Source organism: Pinus tabuliformis, chromosome Q, assembly GCF_031772625.1.
Source record: "Pinus tabuliformis cultivar Carrire ecotype Pingquan chromosome Q, CPIR1, whole genome shotgun sequence".
Lineage (NCBI taxonomy): Eukaryota > Viridiplantae > Streptophyta > Pinopsida > Pinales > Pinaceae > Pinus > Pinus tabuliformis.
Window position 1 is genome coordinate 766,160,808 of NC_142296.1, and position 16,494 is coordinate 766,177,301.

Consider the following 16,494-nt stretch of genomic DNA (forward strand, 5'->3'; position numbering starts at 1 on the left):
ATATAGGCGGGGATGTGAAGTCATAATAATGCTGAGTCCCACACCAATGTTTACCATTCCCATGTACCATCACACAACAAAAGCTGCCTCTGAAACTCGTGTTGGTGCAGAAGTGAGAGCAAACAAGAACATAATCATCTTTGTTTATCATACAAAATTTAATGATCTGAATATCTGAAGCCCTTCTATGGCATCTAAATTGAAAGTTCCTAAAAGGCCTACAGTGAGTTCCTAAAAGGAACAGACTGAGATAGGTCGTTTAGACCAAAACTGGAATTAAAGAGTCAGAGTTCGAACCTCCTCCAAGTGTAGAACTCCATTCATTTAACAGAACATTTATTATGAGAAGGGTTGGGGTACACCCAATAAAGTTATGTTGAGTGATGCTACACCCAACTGAGGTACCCCAAAATATCTATAATCTATCCATTGTTGTAAATCAAACAAAGAAGAATTATATGGGAATTATGTTTCTAGAAGTTTTTGAATACAGGAACCACCTAATAAAACGTTATGCAAGTCTGCAAGATTCAAAAGACCAATGTATACTAAGGAATATTAAAACAGCACTTAATTATTCAATCGTATAGATACGACTGATTTTCTGTTACTTCTTTTAATGTATCTCATCCACGTTACTGATAAAAGAAATGGGAAAACAAGCATACCTCTTCCTCGGGGAAGTAAACAGCGAGGGTGAATTGTCTGACCCTTGACCCCAATATGACGTCATAGTTGAACACCAGCTCGTTGAAATCAGGCACCAATTTTCCTCCATTTGAGGCCGTCAAATTTACGAGCCTTGCCACTGGTATGAAGGGGGCAATCGGAGGAGGCGGCGGTGGTAGCGGAGGCGGAGGAGATGGTGGTGGCGGTTCTAGAGGAGGAGGAGACGGTGGAGGTGCTTGGTTCAAATCCTGCATAGAATGATCATTCATATTACCAACCAATAAAACTCTCAAAAGCCTTTTGTTTCCAGTTCCAGTGACTCCCATGCACGACCATAATAGCAGGTACAGGTTAATAATGGATAAAGGTGTATTGCAGGCAATCCCCATTTTCAAGAACAATTCATTCAAATAAGATAACTTGGGCAGTCACCACGGAATGCAATACATGCGATGGAATACGAACGTTGATAAGAAGCCTCTGCCAGACTCGAGAAGCTGAAAAATGGATAGAGCAGGGGAGGAGGAAGATTGATAAAATGCATCTTGTGGATTAATAGAATTGAAATCCAGCATAAAGACCAGAGGAGCCCGTGTTTGAGCGTTGAGGCTTATACGTGTACCACAAATGCAGCTGCCGTTATGTAAAGAGATTCCCGGTACACATATCATGCATATTACGCATTGAAGGCTAAAGCACTTTGTCCGTCTTCTAAATTTCTTTATTTTTTTAACATAAATAGGGTACTTGGGCGGTGGAGGAATTAAACTTTTATCAAATGCGAATTTAAACAAATTGTACATATTTTATCTAAAATTCTCTATAATACAGATTATTATAATAAAGATCGAAAAAGTCAGATGCGATTGGTCAGTTAATATACCCCACAATGAATATTTCATACTTGATGTCAAAGTAAAACATAATTAGATTTTTTTTTAAAAGATGATATTTAGGCGTCGTTATGATCGATAATGAGGATTTATGTTGCATATGTGTAGAAGTAGATCTCAGTAAAAGATTATCGATAAACATTAAACTAAAACACAAAGATCGCAGCTCGATGCAGTCATTAGATTATGAAAATACAGTTTTTAGGTGCAGAAAATGTCGGCAAACTGGACATCTCCAAAATGCATGTCCTGAATACAAAAAGAACAGTCGCAAAAAGAAGAAAACCGACAATCAACAAAAGGGATGGAAAATTATACATTCAAATTCGGACGAGGAGGAAGAATATGAAGAGGAAGAACCAGTTCCAAATGAAACAGAAACTCAAAAGATTTCTACACAAGAGCCCATGGAATCACAATCCGAAAAGAATTCAAATCCAATGGAAATAAGTGGAACCAAAAGGCAGCATTCATCAGACACCTCTGATTCAGACAAGGAAAACCCCCGACCCGGCAATGAAAATCCACTTCAAATTATTCCCATTATTCCGGCCCAAGGAGAATGGCGAAAGGTCGAGAAGAAAAAGGGGAGGAAGTCATGATCCCCCCAAATGTCAGCACCTTTGTTTCTCACTGTGGTCTTTTTCACTTACAGTTTTGTCTTTATTTTTCTTTTTTATGTGTTAATCACCTTTGGCAGACACTGGCCGAAATTTCCTCATATGAGGAGGCCGTGTATCTGCTTAGTGGTGCATTTAAATGTTTGGCTGGATTGAATGTTCTCATCCAGTGAACTCTATGATCCGCAAGATATAGAGCAAATCGAATGCCTCGGCATATACTTGTAACTTTTTATCATGGTAATAAAAAGTTCGCTTTTTTCTTAGGAAAAAAAAATAAGGATTTATGTGAATTCTTTTTATTAGCAAAGTAATTTTATGTGAATTATTTTTATTAGTAAAGTAACTTTTATTTTTATTTGTTTTTAAAGTGAATGAATTAGTAATTTGTTGAAATTTTTTAGGTGAAGTTTAGGTTGAAATTTGGTTTATGCTTACAATTTTTAACTCAATATGTAATAAACAGTTTTCAAGTCAATATGTAATAAAGGAGGCTGCCTTTTTTTAATTATTGAACTTTTAAAGATATGAATCAATTGTTATATTTGAATAAGGGCAACATTGTAGATGCTCTCACTTAGTTTAAATATAGTTAAATTAAAGTAAAAAACGAAACTTTCATCTATTAAACCATAAATTAATGGAATGAACTGACCAACTAAATTTTCAGTTATGACGTCACCTAACTCCTAGATTGAAGGATTTAAGGGACATGGCAGGAAATTATTGTTAAAGAGGACTTCGTTTTAGGGTTCGATGGGAGAAAAAGGAGACCATAATAATTCTAGAACATTAAATGTGTTGTCAAAACAAATCAGCTTAAACATTAAATGCGCTAACAAGGAAAGTGACAAGTACAATGATAACACAATAAGACTACAATCAATAGAAAGTAAGAAAAATAAAACAAATTATTTTTAAAAAATAAATATTTTGAGTTTTATAATGTTAGAAAGTAAGAAAAATAAAACAAATTATTTTTAAAAAATAAATATTTTGAGTTTTATAATGTGAACATTAGACTGTGAATTTTAATTTTTGGTCAAAAGGTAACTAATTGGGCAGTTAACCATAAATCGAACATTGCCAGTGGCAAGATAATAATTTATGATTTAGAAAAGATTATGGAAGTAAAGATACATTTAGTGAATAAGGTCGCAAACATCCTACCAAGTTATAGACATTTATGAAACACTTACAACGAAGATTCCATTCTAGGGGGCGATGGAGGTTTGAGACATCTAAGGCACACTTGCCAAACAAGTCTGACTCTGCAATTGAAATAAAAAAACATGCAAGACACACCTACTAGGAAGGTCCCATTCCAAGGGGCCTATGTCCCTAAACAGGAAAAAAACCCCAAGTACCTGGAACTCAATTTACTTAAAGAAAAATACGTACTCTAAAATAATTGGTTGATAGTCCACCAAATAAACAATTAAATTGGCTTTTTATTCATGTGAAGAGTTTAAGTTTTGTAATTTCCTTATGTTTAAAAAACATTTCAACATATTCCATCTAACATTAGAATTGTGATTTTAATATATTTCCTTAATGAAAAAAAAAAAAAAAACAAAACAAAACAAAACAAAACTTAAGCTTTAATTTGGTTTATTCAAAATTATTGCAATTATCTTCAACTAAAACTTTACATAAATTTTAAAAATTATTCAAAATTATTGCAATTATCTTCAACTAAAACTTTACATAAATTTTAAAAAATAACTACAACTACCATATAATTAATATTTTATATTTAATATAAAAAAATTTGAAATAGTAATAATAATAAAATTAATTAAATCACTCTCTAAACTTGGAATTTAATCACTTTATAAATAGAGAAGATGATGTTTTGCATAATGTTTTTAATCTCTATCTACATCAAATGCGATAAGTATAAAAATAGCAAACCATCAAATAATTAATCATATTTTTTTATAAATAATTAATATGAATAATTTCTTTACCAAACATTATTATAATTTAAATTTTACATTATAAGACATAATTTAAATTTAAATTTTACATTTAATTTTATTAATAATTATTAATAAAATAAATAAATTAGAAGTATAAAAATTAATTAATAAATTAATTAATTTGAAGTATGAATGATTGATCATATCATTAATAAATTTATATTAAAATTTTGACATCTATAAATTTATATAAAATATAGAATAAAAAACACCAAAAACATATAACTATTTTTAAATGAAAAAATAAAATTTAAAATACCAAAGTTTTTCACATATCATTATTTATATATATATATATTTCTAGATTATTGATATAAAGTAATTACTTCAGTGAATATAAATAAAGTTTTTAGAATTTTAATTTAACTATGTGATCATATAAGTATAAGCATAAATATGGTACATATAAATCAATGATAAAGATCAAAACACTTATTTTATGAGACATCTCATATTGCCAAGACTATAAAATATCATAGAAATTACTTTACCATGGAGATTCTCAACTTATGTATGTGTGTTTACCATGGTGAATCTGTAATTTGTTGGAGTAATTTAGGCCAAGCTCAAGATCAAACCTAGCAGAGTATATCGAGCAGCCCCAAGAGCCAAGAGTCTATAAGGGTGGGGGAGCATACTTGAAGTAATGCTTCCATATGTATTATAGGTTGTTAATTGTTGTGAGTTTCTAGGTTAGCTACTTTTAGTAAATCATATCCAATTTTATTGGATCTAGTCGATGATCTTTTCCTATATATGTAACCATTATTTGATCAATAAAATATAGTGTGATTTTTATTTGGTGTATAATTATGTTTTCTCTCTCATTTCTTAAGTTGGTATTAGAGCTAGCTCAACCCTTAGTCTCTCAAGAGAGGGGTTGTGATAATGACAATTACGCAAGTTTAAATCCTTATATATAGGATGGGGTAAGAGAGTGGATTGTGTATTATTCATGTGTTAGATTTTTGTGTGCATGTATGTTGTTTTGCAGTTGAATTAAAGAATGAATCATTGTATTATTATGACCTATTGTGGATAGCATGAAGTAGTTGCCAGTGAGGAATTGAGCATGGAACTATTGAGCGCATTTCTTTTGTTGTTGTGAATATTGAGAAGATCATATATAATAGCTAAAGAGTAAGGCAAATTAGGTAGGTTATTTTGCAGCGATGAGATCTGGCGTGTGTTTGGGATTTGTGTGTGGCTCTTGCAACGTTGGGATCTATGTAGATCTGTTCGTTGGAGTATGTATGTGAAGTTGTATGAAATCCTTAGCGTAAGGGTGTGACAGATCTGATTTAATACAGATCTTATATAATCTAATAAAACTTGTGGTGTGGGTTGTGATTTTCTTATGTTGTAATATGTTATTATTATTGAAGTATGCAAAGATCAAATGAAGAATCAATTATTGAACAAAGTAACATAGTTCAAGTTAGTTGTTCTTGACGTTCTTCGGTGCCAAGAGAACATATCGCTTATTCGGTTATGTTTATATTCTGTTATGTGCTAGTGATCTGGTTTTTCTTCAGTGCTTCAAGATCAACAATTATAGGTTATCTGTGTGTGTATGTGAAAAAAATGTCAAGTTGTATGGTTGACTTCTCAATACACTCAATACCTAGACCTCTTACCTATATAACTATCAAAATTGCTCGGATCCTTAGGAGGTATGATATTCCCTCAACCTTTAGGCCCCTCAACACCATTCGTAAATCCCTTTGATCGGTGAAAGATCCCGTTGACCCTAAGGACATGAAGGGTGTCTACTTGATCCCTTGTTCTTGTGGGACCCCCTATATCGGGGAAACAGGGCGCTCCATCCATCAGAGGATCAACGAACATGCAGCGAACCTAAGACATGGGAGAACCAAGTCTTCCGCGTTAGCAGAGCATGCGGAAAAGACCAAGCATCAGGTGTGTATAGAGGAGGCCAAGGTTATTGCCAAAGTTGCTCATTTCCATCATCGTAAATTCAGGGAAGCTATTGAGATTGAAATAAGGCCTAACAATCTCAATAGAGATGACGGCTGGAAGATCAGTAGCTGTTGGATCCCTGCCCTTTCTTCCTAGTCTTTCTTTTCCTCCCCCCCCTTTTTATTTCTTTCGAGCTTTCATTATTTTTATCCTTTTTGCTCTCTGGTCTTCTAATGGTCTTTTTCATGTCCTTCTCCGTCTTTTCAATTTATGTCTTGTTTTTTTTTTGCATTATTATCATTATTCATTTTTTATTATTATTTTTTTTTTTTATTCTGATATAATTATTCATGTATTGTTTTTATCTATTCATTTATTCATTTTGTTTTATTTTTTTTATATTTTTTATGTTTTTATTATTATTATTATTATGATTATTTTATTATTTTATTTTTATTTTATTTTATTTATTTTTTATTTTATTATATTTTATTTTTTTATTTTTATTTTTATTTATTTATTTTTATTTATTTATTTATTTATTAACTTTAACTTTTACCAGCTACATTATTAATTAATTTTTATTTATTTATTTATTTTATTTATCTGTATTTTATTTATTTAATTTAATTTTTATTATTTCTCTCATTCCACTATTTATTTATTCTAACTAACTATTATCTTAAATTTCTTCCATATAACTAAATCCCATTTAAGTTACAATTAACTTATAATTTTTAATTTTTAAATGATACCTTTTAACTAACTTAAACACTGATTAAATTATTTATATATATATTTTATGTATGTCTTAAAGGTATGGTCACCGAATTAACTAACTTCCTTTAAATTATTAAAATGATTTGTTGACTTTGATCCCTAAGTCAAAATTAGCCGTTGGAGGCTCTACGCAGACTATTTAACATGCAAAGCTGGATCTATTTTCTTCAACTCGTCCTGACGATGAACCACACTGGTTGGTTCGAAACGCGTCGGCAATGATTTTCTGATTGTGATTTACGCCGAAATTTCTTTTGATAATTATCAAAATTGTAGTTCGTTGCATTTTGATAGATGGAAGTAAGTCCATAGAGTGATTTAGTATCGAGGTTATTTTTTGGGGTAGTCAAGAAACGTTGATCCTACAAATATGTCAATGATGGTCAAAAGAAGTTGTGTTTTAAATGGATCAAGTGGTAGTTCGAAGTTGTTGGTGAAGAAAGAATGTTGTCTATGAGATTCCAGAGTGGGTGTAAGTGCTAATCAAGGCTAGCCAGACAAATATCAATATTGTTATTGTAATTTGTGATTTTAATATTTAACATGCAAGCATTAAGGGAGTGACTTCAAAATAATGCTTCCATGTGTGTTACAAGTTGTTAATTGTTGTGTGTTTCTAGGTTATCTATTTTTAGTAAATCATATCCATTTTTATTGGATCTAGTCGGTGATCTATTCCTATATATGCAACCATTGTTTAATCAATAAAATATAATGTGATTTGTGTTTGGTGTGTAACTATGTTTGCTCTCTCGTTTTCTAAGTAGACTACTCCTTGAGCCTTATCACAAGGGGCGAACCTAGTCCTTTAGCCTTATCACAAGGGGCGAACCTAGTCCTTCAGCCTTATCACAAGGGGCCAAAGATGTCCCAGTGGGATTTGAAATCGATCGGAAGGAATAAGAACCTATTCCCGTGGGATTTGAAATCAATTGGAAGGAATAAGAACCTATTATACCAACCACACATAAAATATTTTTACTATGAAATGAGTTAAGGTTTTTTTTGAAAAATAATATTGATAAATCATGATATTGTCATACGATATTGTAACAAAGTCTATTTATAAATTAAAAATCTCCATAATAAATGAAGTAAATCTCTAATTATTTCATTACATATTTTTAAATGTATATATCAATTATTATTATAATTAATAATAATAATAATTGGAGTTGTCTTTAGTGCAACTTTTTGGACTTTCCGATGCCTGAATCGGCGGAAAAATTTGAGGTGAAATCTTGATTTGTGTCATTTAAACTGGAGTTTTGACTGTATATATGGATTTAGCACCATGAAAAATCCCTAAGGCACTTCGATTGTGCAGGGGTTACCCATCAAGCTTATGATTTCAATAAATTACTACTGGATTTTAGAGAAATTAGATCGAAAAAACCCACCGGAAAAGCTTCCAAAAGTCTAAAAACAACTCGATAATAAGTTAAAATAAAAATATAACTTATTTAATTTTTATAATTTGTTTAATTTTTGTTAAATATAATTTAATTAATTTTTATAGTTTGTTTAATCTTTGAGATATATTTTTATATAAGTGTATTAATGAGTATAATTACATCGAAGGTGTTCTTTTGAATCAGTTAAGCTACCGACCATCATCTACTTTTTCATTTTCGACCATTGGATCTGTCAAAGTTTTCCACCGTTGGATCTGTCAAAGCACGTTGCCTCATAGTGCACGTTGTCCATGCTCTGTTTGGTCATAGTTTCTCAGGTCAACAATAAATTGCCATAGTTTCTTCGGTGGGCAATAAATGTATGAATGGTCGAGTGCAGGCCCAATTTTAGGCCTCACCTAGTGAGTGCATATGGATTCAGCTAGCATGGGCGGAATTGTGTGGAAGCCTATTCAGATGACCAACAAACAACCTCCACTTCCACAACCTTCTAGAAGGGTGGAGAGGCAAATGCAGCTTTCACCCATCTAATGCCAATAACAACATTGCCCCTCATCAATCATCTAAAAAGATCAGCATGAAGGCGAGAAAAGAAACATAACGTGAGACATTCACTATGGGAAGTGGAAGATGACGTGAGCCGTTAATAGATTTATATAGTAGACGATTCTTTCTCATAACTCATTTATCTGCACATCAATCAGACGCGTACGAGAGAATCATGATAATATTCGATTGGGCAAGATTGTTTTCATATTAGCTCAACATTAATGGCATCTCCAGCCAGAGCTCCAACCTCCAGTCACAAATCTCGGCTTCCAAGCCCCAGCCCCAGTGACCAGGCACCAACCCCATCCCCAGCTTCAACGCCCAAGAGATATAATTTGGATCAAAATCTACAATCAACCTAGAAGTGACTATCTCAGCTTAGTGGTGCTTCTCGACCAGGCTGGAAATTTTTTTTCAGAAGGAAAAAATCGGCATATTATATATTGAGAAAGATATATTGATCGATTACATTGTGGATCATATGCATTGGAGACGCATATGTATTTAATAACTGATAGTATAACAGAATGTGCCTGATACATAGACTGCACATGGGGCGACATGGAGCATATGCTTGGAGACGCATATGTATTTGGTAACTGATAGTATAACAGAATGAGCCTGATATAGACTGCACATGGGACGACATGGATCATATGCTTGGAGAGGTGCATATGTGTATGATAACTGTTAGAAAACGCTGAGAAAAAAGAGCATAAAGCCGACGTGAAGTCAGAAGGATATAAAGCGTCTGCAGCAGCAGAAAACGTGAAGGAGCATTATACAAAAACTATATCCGCCATATAGATGGCATGTTTGAGACATATACAGATGTGCAGAAACCTGTGCATGCATGGGCAAGAAGCGGCGGTCAGTCAGCCTGTGGGGGTATTGATCCCATGATAAGGGGCAGAATAGAGAGCAAAGGCAGGCAGGAGGCCTGAAAGATGCATCTGTTGCGCCATGTCCAAATATTCCAGCAAGTGAGGCAGAAAAGAGCTTGTCTGTGGGAGCTTTGGTCCGCCCACCATAAAAAGGCATCCTGAACGGAGGAGAAAGAACAGAGGGGAAAACAGAGATGAGTGGAGAGATCAAACCAGATTGCTTGAGCAGCAGGGCATTGAAGAAACATATGTAAGTTGGATTCATTCTCCAGGAGGCAGAGTACACATCTGCCAGGCCCGTACCATCCTTTCCTCTGTAAAACATCCCAGGAGAGGTTTTTGTCGAAGAAGAGAAGCCAAGAGAAAAGGATGGCTTTTAGAGGGCAAGGGGCCTTCCAGAGCTTAGCAGGAAAGAAGGAGGGGAGAGGGGGGAGATCAGCAATGGAGGAGCAGTATATTTTTCTGACAGAGACATGATGGATATTGGAGTCAGTGGACCAGATAAGGGAGTCTGTGTTGCCGAGTTGGACAATCCCCTGGTGAGAGAAATGGGAGGTGAATGATAGCCATAGGGGGCGGAGAGGGGGAGGGATGGCGAGTTGGAGGTCAGATTTCCAAATGGGATTAAGGGATGACCAGGAGTCAATGAGGGAGTTCCACGTGAATAAGCCTCTGGAGTGGAAGAAGAGGAGGAGAGAAGGGGGGATCATAGATTCCAGGTTGTAGAGGGTGGGGTCATAGCCAATAAGGATAGAGGATCCAGTAGAAAGAGTCCATTTGAGGTGTTTCCTGAAGAAGGGGAGAACCTTTTTGAAACAGAGCCAGATGGGGGAACCTGAGCGAATGCCAAGAGAGGATCGGTGGAACCAGAAAGCCAGAGGCCGGCCTTTTAGGTACTTCTGTTTCATCAAGAGGCTCCACGGTCCGCTTCCAAAGAAACCCCTATGTATTGATTTGCATATGAGCGCTTTGCCAAAATGTTGCATGTCGAGGAGGCCCCATCCGCTATTTTCTTTGGGCCGAGAGATGGAGCTCATCTTAACCAGATGGAGTTTTATTGGTGTCGAACGTCCGCTCCACAAGAAAGTAGCAGCAATGGAGGTCAGTTGCTTGATAATGTAAGATGGAAGAACAAAAAGGTGGCACCAATAAACAGACAGTTGTGTGAGGACAGACCGAATGAGGATGTATCTGCCTGCAAGAGAGAGGAGGCGCATCTCCCATTTGGATATCTTTTGGAGGAAGCGGTCCACCAGCCAGCCCCAATCTAGACATTGCGTTCCCATAGCTTTGAGGCGGAAGCCTAGGTAGATGAATCCGTCTTTTAAGAGGGCAGAGCTGATTCCAAAGCGGTCAGCTATCCATTGGGCGAGAGCAGGATCCGAATTATTGTGATACAAAACTGATTTTCCACAGTTAATGGAAAGACCGGTGGCTGCTTGGAACCTTTTGAAGAGCAAGAAAAGAAAGATCCATGATTGCTTACAGAGCATGGCGAAGAGGAGGATATCGTCTACAAAGAAGTTGTGGGAGAGGGAGATGTCCCGGCATATGCGGACCGGCTTGAATCTATCTTCACCCATGGCATGGTTGATGTGTGAGCTGAGGCAGTTCATAACCATTATAAAGAGTAGCGGGGAGAGGGGGCATCCCTGACGGAGGCCACGTTCAGCATGGAAGAAAGTGGATGGAATCCCATTTATGATAACCGAGAACTGGACGGATTCTACACATGACATAATCCATTTAATAGCCTGGGGCCTCAATCCGATTTTAGAGAGGAGAATGTTGAGAAAACTCCAATCAACGCAGTCGAAGGCCTTTTTAAGGTCAATTTTGAGAGCGGCAGCGTTGATATTCTTGGAGCATATAGAGTGGATACATTCCTGGGTCATGGCAACAGCATCCATTATGAGCCTGTCTTTGAGGAAGGCGTGCTGCTCTTTGGATATAAAAGAGTTGAGGACCTTCTTCAGCCTGTCAGCAACAATTTTTGAGATGATCTTATACAGAGAGTTACACAAAGAAATCGGCCGATAGTCGCCAAAAGTGGAAGGATGTTCAGACTTTGGGATTAAGGCGATAAAAGTGGCTAATAGAGCACTGTTGATGTTCCCGGATAGGCGGGACATATCGACCATACAGAGGAGGTCTTTTTTAAAAAGCTCGAAGAAATGTGCAAAAAATTCCATCGGCCATCCATCAGGGCCGGGGCATTTATCATTGCTGAAAGACTTGATGGCAGCTGAAAGCTCCTCCTCCGAAACAGACCTGTAGAAAGCATCGTTAGCCTCATCGTTGAACATGGTTGGAAGATGTTCAACCGCCCAAAACGAGGCATTGAGATCGGTGTTTTGTCTTGAGTATTGGTGCTTAAAGAAGCGAGTAGCCTCGGCGGCGATGTCGTGGTGGGCGGAGAGGTTCTGTCCTTGGTCGTCTTGGATATTCCATATGGAGTTTTTAAGCCGGCGACCATTAGCGAAAGAGTGGAAGAAACGAGAGTTGCTGTCACCCTGTTTGAGCCAGATGGCCCGGCTTTTAAGCCGCCATGTGGCCTCTTCTTTAAGGAGTAATGCCCGTTTTTTCCTCTCTAGGGAGCATAATGAGGAGGCCTTTTCAAGAGTTCTTCCACTGATATGAATGGAGGAGACGATTCGCTCAATTTCCGAGTTGACGCGGATGAGGTCCTGTGCATCCGAAGTCGTTTTTGAATGCTGCCATGACTTAGTTTTGGCCCTTAAGAGTTGGATCTTATCTCGAAAGGTTAAGAGGAAGGCGTCTTGCGAGTTAATGATCTCGTCCCAGCTTTTCTTAATAAATTCATTAAATGACTCGTCTTGGAGATGTATAGCGTTGAATTTAAAAGAATAGCCAAGTCGTCGGTCCGCCTGAGCCCATTCGAGGAGGATGGGCCTGTGATCGGAGGTGAGCTCCCCGCCTGTCGATGCCTTTGGCATCCCCCATTGACGAATGATACTATGATGGAGGAGGAAACGGTCTAACCTTTTCGCTATATAGGCAGATTCCAGTCTACCATTGTCCCAGGTGGGGACCATGACAGCCGGGGTGATGTCGACCAAGTTTCGGTTGAATAATTCCATCTTCATTCGAACAGCCAGTCTATCGATAGGAATACCGTGGCCCCAACATTCCTCTGTGCCTAAGGTAAGGTTGAGATCGCCAGCGACGAGCAATGAGTGCATGTCCATGATGCCTGAGGAGAAAAGGGAGTCCCAAAAGGGGGCTCTGTGCCTGTAAGGGGCATATATGTTCAGCATTTTGATTGAGTTCGGACGCCCACGGATAGATACATTGAGAAGGATGCCTGCAATGCACTTGAAAGCCCTTGCCTTTATCAATGAAGGATCCCACATGGAGACCAAGCCGCCCGAGAGGCCATCCGCATCGGTAGCAACAATATGCCAGGATGGAAACATTTTACGGAAGAATGCAAGGGAGACCGAGCCAGGGTGCATAGTCTCTTGAATAAAGATAATGGAAGGTCGAGCAGAGAGAAAAGAGCCCTTTAGAGCCAAGAACTTGGGGCCGGCTCCAAGGCCCCTGATATTGTAAGAGATGAGGAAGGTCATATGGGCGACTGTCCAGCCGGGCTTGCTCTAAGGGGCTGAGGGGGAGGCGATTCAAAGATTGGGACGTCAATGAGGGGGAGGAATGATAAATCTGATTCCGAGGTGATTGTCCGACCTTTATAGTGGCGACTCCCACCACGAGTCTTTTTTCTAACAGTGATATTTTTAGCCGAGTTGGGGCTGATAGAGGGGAAGATTGGTTTATGTATAGTCAGTGGTTCCAATACAGGAGGGTTGCAGCTAAGGAGTCGGTCAATATCACTGTCAGGGATGTTGACCGGGGAATCTGATGGGGAGTTGAACGGGGTAGGGGAGTGGAGTGGGCCTTTTCCTTTTTGGGAAGCAGAGGGAGGGGAAGAGGAGATGGTGATAGGATGAGAGCCGACGACAAAGTCTGATACATTCATGGGTGAAGGGGCAGAGACGGGTGCCTCTTCGAGCTGTTCATTGACAGGGGAGCTAAAAAAATCTTCCCTTGTGTTGTTGGGAGAAGATGGGATCAGCTCAGTAGCCCCCGATCCCGGAGTGCTTCGGAAACCTGTGAATGAAGGCGATTCTGGCCTGGACTGTAAGGCCTCTTTAGAACATCTATATTCTGTCGATTTGAAAGAGAAAAGATCTTCCATGGGTCCTTCTTTTTCGGAGAGAGAGGGGGATCCATCATTGTTCTTGTTGGCCCGAGAGATGGGGCGGAGCCTGCGTCTGCGGAAATGGCAGTCTTTGACTAAATGGCCTGTGCGGTGGCATGCAGAACAGCGGAATGGAATGCCCCAATAATCTAACCTTTGGATGATCTTTGCTCCTTCCCATGTGATCTCTATTTGATCTGGGTAGCCCCCTTTGTATGGTCTTTCTACAAGAATCCAAGCAATACGCTTATCCTTTTCACCGCGGACCCATGGGTCTACATAAACGAATTTTCCTATGGCACCTCCAATCATAGCAAGAATCTCAGGCGTCCACAGCTGCAGAGGAAGATTCGGCAGTTTGACCCATATCATGCTGTGGGTGGGAGTGTTCTTAAGCGGGTCAAAACCGAGGTACCATCTTGAGAGAGGCAGAAAGCTTCGGCCAGAGACCCATGGCCGATTTAGGATGAGATCCAGGTCTTCTTCTTTTTGGAAATGAAACGAAAACCAATCCTTCATTAGCCTCGAGATGATAGGAGTGTAACCAATTAAGGGGACCCAAGCTTTGGACGCCCAGCTTCTTGTCTGAGATTCATCAAGCTCCGGAAAGTACCATTTCCCCACAAGGGCGAATTTTTGGAGGCTCTCTATCCGATCTACCAGAGTTGGTCCAGAAACGGAGACAGCCGGCTGAGGGACTGTTTTGACAGGGCCTTTGTGCTTGTGGCGATCCCGAGAGTTCCTGTTTGGATTATTAGACCCCGAGTGGGGGGGGTCCCTCAGCCCAGGTGGCAGGAGCTCAGATATCGTTGAGTGCCATCGTGGATTCCCCCTGGATAGATTATGAACAGAATCCGCGTGGATTGCCGCGGCAAAAAGCTCCTTGGTGGCCGGTGAGTCGCTGTCAGTGGCCATCCCGAGAGAATGAGTAGACGGAGCTCAGGAGAAAATCCCTGGAGGAGGATCCCCCGTACTTAGGAAGGAGCCAGCAGAAGGGGCCCTCGTACAAGAGTTGGTCAGAGGGAAAAGAACCGGCGGAGAATGTAGCCTGGGCGGAAGGTTCACTGACAATAGAGGACGAGGAAAGAACTGGCCCAAAAGAATAGAATAATCTAAATGAGGGCCCTCTGGAGAAAGGTGACGGGAGGCGGCCGTCAATATGTCATTTTGAGAAAAAGGTGGCAGAATTCATTAATGGAGCCAGATGTAGAAAACTTTAGAGATGCAGAAGGACGACGGAAAGAGAATTTGAATGGAAATCCGGGAGGATAAGCGGAAAGAGTTCCGGGAGGGTGGCCGGGAAACCCCCACAGCCGCGAGGAGAATCGATGTCTGGTTCAAGGGTTACAGTCAATGCAGCAGCAGCAACAGTGGAATTCACACCACCAATTGCAGAGGCGGATACGAAAATCTGTACATGGCCTGTAGAAGTAAAACGAGGCTCTGATTCTGCTAAAAATAGCACAAAACCACATTTGTAGCGACAAGAACGATAACAGATAGGAGCAAAATTCTTAAGAGGCCGTGATCATGGCGGCAGAGGGAGCAAGAGGCCGAATATGGAAGCTTTGTACAGATAATGCCTGAAGGAGGCAATCCATGAACTGAGACGGATAACAGCAAGACTGACATATGTCTGTAAAAGAAAAGAGCAATATATATTCCTTTTGGGCACGTAAAACAGTTAGTGCGTATCGCAGAGCATATTAGAGCTTGTAAAATGGATATATAATCATACTAAGATTGTAGATATCGTAGCATAGAAATATATCGAAGCAGAGAAACATATCCTTCAAGCTTTCCCTGTCAGAGAGGAAAAATAAGTATTTAAAAGCAGCATAAAGGAGAAGAGAAAGGGGACAGACCTGAGAGGAAGCCGCGCAGAGCCAGGGGCCGAAGCCATGAACAGACCCCAGAAAGAAACGGACCGTCAATGCAGAGGCCTCCAGGCTGGAAATTTTGCATATGAAGATTTTCAAGTTGCGAACCTTTTGGGTTTCCCTGTATTTGCATGTTTATTGCTTCCTCAATACATTTAGCTGGAAGCTACCAGAGCTGAATGACTTCAGAATACGTGTGAAGAGCCCATTCCAACTGAACAATTTCCATCGCACCAAACAATTGACATTTTGAAATTTTGGAACTATAAAAATATATGGGTAAATCAACTTTACATTTTCAAGTGAGTAAGAAAACTTCTAATATTAGTATTTCAAGAACGTTTATAGTGTTTTTAAGCACATTGAGAGTAATTTCTATTTATATCTATATAGAGCTCATGGACTCCTTTAGCCATGGCCATTGCTTAGACTTTATACATTATTCATGAAATTTTTGTTTTGATTTTCCATTTGGTTACCATTGTGTTTGGTTAATTTTGTATTTTCCTTTGAGTGGTTTGCCTGGAAAATATGTATTTAAAGAAGAATTGGAAGTGTGTTCTTTTTTTTAATTAACTATATTGAATTAAGAATTGGAGGTGTGTTCTTTTTTTGAATTAACAAACTGCCCATAACAATATAACTATAATTTGTGTTATAGACCTCAATGGATCGGTAACTTC

At 38.5% G+C, this 16,494-nt stretch overlaps 1 protein-coding gene across 3 annotated transcripts in view; it reads right to left on the reverse strand.

Annotated features, from left to right (window-relative positions):
• The window catches only part of LOC149221744 (uncharacterized), a 241,659-nt gene extending 240,291 nt beyond the window's left edge, over window positions 1-1,368 (reverse strand). For all 3 annotated transcript variants that reach the window (XR_016249384.1, XM_089385219.1, XM_089385220.1), the window contains exon 1: window positions 669-1,368. Coding sequence is in view for 2 of the 3 variants with exons in the window: in XM_089385219.1 (XP_089241345.1) it covers window positions 669-1,058 (390 nt within the window). In the remaining variant the exon portion in view is untranslated. The remainder of the gene's footprint in view (window positions 1-668) is intronic.
• Window positions 1,369-16,494: the final 15,126 nt, after the last annotated feature.